This window comes from Cibotium barometz, chromosome 20 (assembly GCF_041138505.1).
Source record: "Cibotium barometz isolate CiBa-2024 chromosome 20, ASM4113850v1, whole genome shotgun sequence".
Classification (NCBI taxonomy): Eukaryota; Viridiplantae; Streptophyta; class Polypodiopsida; order Cyatheales; family Cibotiaceae; genus Cibotium; species Cibotium barometz.
Window position 1 is genome coordinate 29,971,973 of NC_141065.1, and position 6,137 is coordinate 29,978,109.

At 44.2% G+C, this 6,137-nt stretch overlaps 1 protein-coding gene across 1 annotated transcript; it reads right to left on the reverse strand.

Moving 5' to 3' along the window:
- Positions 1-1,330: 1,330 nt before the first annotated feature.
- Positions 1,331-4,971, reverse strand: LOC147627772 (small ribosomal subunit protein bS6c-like). The gene is made up of 2 exons (XM_086814734.1): positions 4,520-4,971; positions 1,331-1,719 (listed from the first exon to the last, which is right to left on the reverse strand). Exons 1-2 carry the CDS (start codon positions 4,922-4,924, stop codon positions 1,477-1,479), a joined length of 648 nt encoding a protein of 215 aa, XP_086670860.1. The 5' UTR covers positions 4,925-4,971; the 3' UTR covers positions 1,331-1,476.
- Between the last annotated feature and the right edge of the window lie 1,166 nt (positions 4,972-6,137).

Consider the following 6,137-nt stretch of genomic DNA (forward strand, 5'->3'; position numbering starts at 1 on the left):
GGGTGCACTACTAAGAAGCCCTACGTATGTATCACATGCATTCAAGGGGTATGAAAAAATCCCCTTACTTGTGAGTTTTTCATAAATAAAATGATATATTTTTCTTTATAGATTTACGAAAAAAAAAACCTCTTTTGTAAATGTATTTTTATAAATTTATCTTAAATTTTGAATTAAAAAACCCCTTCCAATGAACTCATGTGCTATACTTACATATTTTTAGGATGGTTTTATCATTGGATCTAGTTCTACTCTATAAAGAAGCAGATAATTTGCTATCCTATAAGGTACTTCTAACCCATTTAGGCATAAGTCTAGACTCATTGATTGCTAATCCTTTAGAATTTAGTGTATCTTCTAGTGATCAAAGGTTGGTGTATCAGTATCTTGAGCATTCCCCCTTTGCAACAAACAAGGATCAATAGGTAAAATCTAATGAGTATCAACATACAAAAGTACTGGAAACAAACTGTCCAACATGTTTGGGGAATCGACAATGGCATGTTCATTAAATTCCATCATAGGATAGATAGAATCCTTTGTAAAAAAAACATCCCTACTGACAATAATCTTCTTCATGAGAGGATTGTAGAGACAACAACCTTTACTTTTTGCACTATAGCTAATAAAAATGCATTTCATTGCCTTATCATCAAGTTTCGTCTGGATCTGAGTTGGCACATGTGCACAAGCAATGTAAGCCCCCTTTATCTACTTTGTGAAAGAGTAGCACCAACGCTCAACAAAGCTCGGTTTGGACACGGAGGTGGAGCCATATGTTGCCATATGGTTAAGAGACAACTTGGGTAAGATCTTAGGTAAGTTGACATCATGCCAAATAGGTTACATGTAAGTACAGACTAATAGGGTGTAACAAACTACACTAGGGGTAAAGAGAATTATTTTCCAAACACAATGTCCTTGGCTTACGGGGGATCTAAACGAACATCCTGACGATCTCGAATGGGTTTGAAAGTTATGCCAAGACCATAAGTCTTGTGTTTAGTCTGTTATTTTTACTCCAGATGAATGATGTGAGGTTTAATCCCAATCTCTGATCTTCAATGCCATCATACGAATCATGTATGTTTTGCTAGCTTGGCTATAACATTACAAGATTCTCAGTGATATATCTCACATTCAAATACAATTGCTTGTACTTTGGTACTGTCCTTACAAGGGGATAGGTTTCACACTCTCTCTCTCTCTCTCTCTCTCTCTCTCTCTCTCTCACACACACACACACGAATATGCTAGATCACAAACTGATCAATTGCACTTTGATTCTAAGAAACTATGAATTTAAGTTCTATACCTCAAGATGTAAAAATCAATATTAGCTTTCATTGGTAATAGAATGCTCAACTTTGTACTGTAGCAACCAGATTCAAACTCTGAATGCTTTACAACACCAACCCACTTTCATTTCCCCACAAGCATGACATCCATTGCCTTAAGCTTTGCACAAGATGTCTTTCATGATGGGCGGGCAGGTTTGATCTTGAAAGTGGAACTTCGAATAATATCATCGTCAGTGTTTAATTTCTTTTGGAGATTAGTAAGAGTTTTGGGCTTGGCACAGTACGTAAACAGAAAGTACACCCCATCTAAATATCTGTTTGAAATTCCTCCCATGTCTTTCCTTCTGATATTGTAAGCCAGAGGCATCATTCCACGGTTAAACACGTCCACTCCCATACCACCACCTGCAATGATTGCCTGCATTGCACATAAACATGATTAGCTCAATCCTCCCCTAGCATGCCCACCCACCCCACCCCACCCATCATGCCATGATCATCTGTTACAAGCAAACAATCAGAGACAATGCAGAAGAACACAGCAATAAACTAATCACCAAATGTAAGCCCTTGTCAACAGATTGCAAGCATCATGAGGAGAAATGCAAAAACCCTCCTTCCAGCTTCCTTTAAGGACAATCAATGTAACCAATTGACTGCCCGTGGTGGTTTGTATTAATGTGAACAACTGAATTTCAAGTACAAAATGACTCATAATGAAATCCCTAATCGCCCTTAGATTCCGATTTCCAGCACCCCAATCAGTCATCAGACAGACTGGCCATCCCCTGTGCGCAAACCTGCTTGATCAGGCTGGCCCTCCTCACCTGCACATGGGCATCCCACACGTCCCATGCATGGCTCCCGAGCTTATCCTGCCTGCCAGGCCCACGTCCGGCATTCCCCGTACTATGCAGAGCTGTCACACTATTCCCCACTTTTTTTCTTCTTTTTTCGAAAGCCCCCTTTCGAGGGGATATAGCCAAGCTAGAAGCTACACCACTCTCACACAACCCTACGGTGTCATGGCTCGAACTCTCACACACAACACTACGGTGTCAGGGCTTGAACCCACCACCTCTTGGTTAGGGTGGGTCGTGATAAGCTGAGCCACTTGGGCAAGTGCCTGCTGACACTCGCCCCCACTTTCCATCACAGCTGTCCTCAGCCACAAGGCCTCCTGGTAAGCTCTCAATACCGGGCATGACTCGTCCCTGAACAAACCAGCAGACCACCTGCTGGATCCAATAGTCCATACCCTTGAAGAGGAACTGAAGTTGCTTCCAATGTCATCCACCAACTCGGGTTCATCCTCATCGGGCGGCGGAGCACTCAGCTCTGGCCCATGGTACTCCAGCAAGGTTATCAAAGAAAAGAGAGGTGCAGCAGAACCTCACACAGCAAGTACACCTAAACCTACTGTTTAGTGCCTGAAAAGGGTACAATTGAATGTCTCCCGAGTACAAAATGATACTCAAGCTGACCTCTTAATCTTAGCCCCGAACACTGCTTCAGCCCAGCATTTGCTACAAATCATCTTCAGTCATTGTTGCACCAGTGCTTTTCTGACTTGTGAGCTCAAGAACATGAGATCAGATGGAATGAGCCCAACTTCTGCTTATGTAGTCCTTGTCTGCACATGGGCTGCCAGATGTCCTACGCATGGTCCCCAGGCTTGTCATGTTTGCCTGAGCCCCATGTCCTCTGCCGTACCATGTGAAGGTATGTTACAGTTGATCTCATGGGAATTAGATGCAATAAGCTTTAGAGTGTAGTAAGGAGAAAAGTGCAGAAACAGCCATATGAAGAACCAAGAAGTGTTGAAAAGAGAAATTGTGGCCTCATGTGTTCTATTACTATAGCCATACTTATTAAAGTACAGCGGTCTATGAAGGAAGCAGACATATAAAGCATGCGTACACATCCATACTCTCAGTTTCCAAACACTCATCACCTTGAATCTCATACGCAAGTAAGGTCTTTCAATACCTTACATGCGTATGTAAAATGCTTTGCAGGAGTGTGCTTTGATAAACGGTAATAAACACCGATTAACTAGATACTTATTGCTAATCACTTAATTCTGCACTTGCACAAAAGACAAGGCTAATAGACATAATATAATGTATATATTGCAAAACATGAACACTTGCAATACTGAATCTAGTCTCAGATCTCGACTCCTATCATGCTCGTGATAATGCTACATGCATGAACAAAAGTTTACTCATGCTCCACAGTTGTACAGGGCTCTAATTATGGCTGCTAACTGTTGATCCAAGCACTTCCACTGCTGCTCGACTTACAATTAACAGATTTGGCAATGAATGCTGTCACATGACCCTCATCCACCTATTTATATGCATCTACAGGGCTGGTCAATTGGTTGATAGGCTGCCAACTATGCCAGGTGTGCCACTTGCTTCCACACTTTAGCACCTGGACTTTAATAGATGTCCAAAAAGCTCATGGGCCTCCTAAAATGGTGCCTATACGGCCCCTAAACTTATCCTAAAGCATTCACATGGCAGTCATGTAAGTGATGCACGTGACATCTATTCTATTACGCACAGGTTCCACCTGCCATGTGTTAATCTCTCTAGCATCTCCTCTAACCTCCTCTCCTCCTCTAGCCAGGTGGCAAGGGTGTACAAAGGGGCAGACACTGTGCACAGGTGGGGGCAGTGCTGCAGCAGCGTGCGGGTGCAGAACCAGTGGACCTTACCACCAAATTGAATTGAGCCACTTTACAGTAGCAGTAGTAGAAGACTAGCATGCATAATCTAGCAAGGCTCCTATCAAAGCACATGAGAAAGGCATGGAGCCAAGGGAATCAAAAATAGTTCCTGTGATAGTTCTGGTTTACCATTTACATGCTTTTTTATGGCCATTATGATGACGTAGTGCTTGCTTCATAGACATGTGCATGTCTTGTGAGATAATGGTTGAACTCACAACTTTACTCATGCTGCACAAGGGTAGGATGAACTTGAGAGTAAGCAAGAGTAGCCACATTTATGTTGCGAACTTTGCAGAATGAGGTCCTAAAATGTGGCATCATCGTGTGTATGAAAGCATCTCTCTGAGTTCAGGACTGGTACATGAGTTTGTCATCATCAAGGCATTGCAAAGAACATCTCTCTCTCTCTCTCTCTCTCTCTCTCTCTCTCACACACACACACACACACACACACAAGAGAGTTCTCAGAAAGACCTACCTCCTCGTATCGCTGGGTGAGCTCCAGCCGCTGCTCCTCCGTGATATCTGGACGCAGCACGGCCATAGTCTCGTAACGACACAGACCAGGTGGGCACTCCACGGCAGGCTTGGGCTCCACGGGTGGCGACACCACATCGTTGAGGCTGCCGAACAAGCTGGAGCCGAAGCTGTCGTCGGTGGAGGAGTCAGCGCGGGATGACAGCAACTCCTGGATAGACGACGATGACGACGCCGACAACGCCGCCGATACTGCAATGCGAGGCACAAGTGCCACACACCAAGAGGAGGGGGAGGAGGAAGGAAGGAGATGGAGAGCGGAGAGAGAAGGCGAGCACGAGGACAAGTTCGAGCAGGAAGACGGGTAGGATGCAGGCGCACGAGACAGCAAGCCGAGGGACGCCATAGGCAACGGACACCAGTGACCTGAATTCTTCGGGATAAGGTGGATTATCGTCGCGCCCCATATAATAATAATAATTACTTTCATATGTTGTACATTATTATTCAAGTTCTAATCTAGACCCTTCTATCGACTGTCCCTCTCGTGGCAGCCAGCAGCAGCCAGCCCCCCCAAGGATGCATGGCCGATGGATTGGACACGCGGACGACCAGGTCCCGCATGGTGTTTTATGCCACCGTCTCGGTCCCCCCTAGCTTGTACTTCGGACCCCATGTTAGCTTGGCCGTTGTTGTTGATCGGGTAGGGGACGCTCACCTCCGTCTTTTGAGCCACGAGCGTTGGTTTATTTAAAAGTTCCTAAAGATTCTCAGACTTTGTCAACAGGAAAATGCTCAAAATTATCTCCTGGATATTATGGTCCATTCTGAGCTATACATCGGATTAGAACAGTTGCGTAAGAATTAAAACTACCTCCTCATGTCAGAGTTCATCTAATCTTTCATGTCAGTAGACTGAAAGAGAAGCTGGGAGGTGAGGATAACACAGTTATTCCTCAAGAACTCGTTGAAGCTGAAGATTCATCCAATGTTCCACATGAACCTGAAAAGGTACTTTAATTAAGGAAAAAGAAACTTCGTAGTCGCTTAATCCCTGAGGTTAAAATTAAGTGGAAAGACAGGGAAATTGAGGATTCGACTTGGGAGTTAGTTGAGAACGTTCAGCGTAGGTTTCCTTCTTTTCATTGCAAGAGAGCAATGTTTTGAGAGAGGGGAATATGCTATGTGCATATACTAGGAGGCTAACCCTAGGCATGTGAGCATGGGAGCATGGGAACATGCTCTAGTGGGGCAAGAGTTAGGTCTAACCTTGGGTTGAGGTTAGGGTCAGGCAACCAAGGGTCACACATGGAAATGGAGAGTCAAGAGTCACTTGAGTGCTGTCCTATATAATAGGGGCATGGGGCACTCTCAAGGGATGTTCTCTTGTGTAGAGCATTGTATCTACTCTCTTGCCATTTTATGCTAGAGCTATGTGATGTTGGATTGAAGTTATATCTCTTGGTCGTATGGGACACCAAGGTTAGGTATGTGATACTTCATTGTATTTATGTGTGCACCCTTGGACTCGGGGGTGGTTGGGTGGATGAGTGTATGCTTGGTTTATGCATAGTGATTAGCCAGAGAGATCTTTAGGGTTTTAACACCTGGGATGTTGT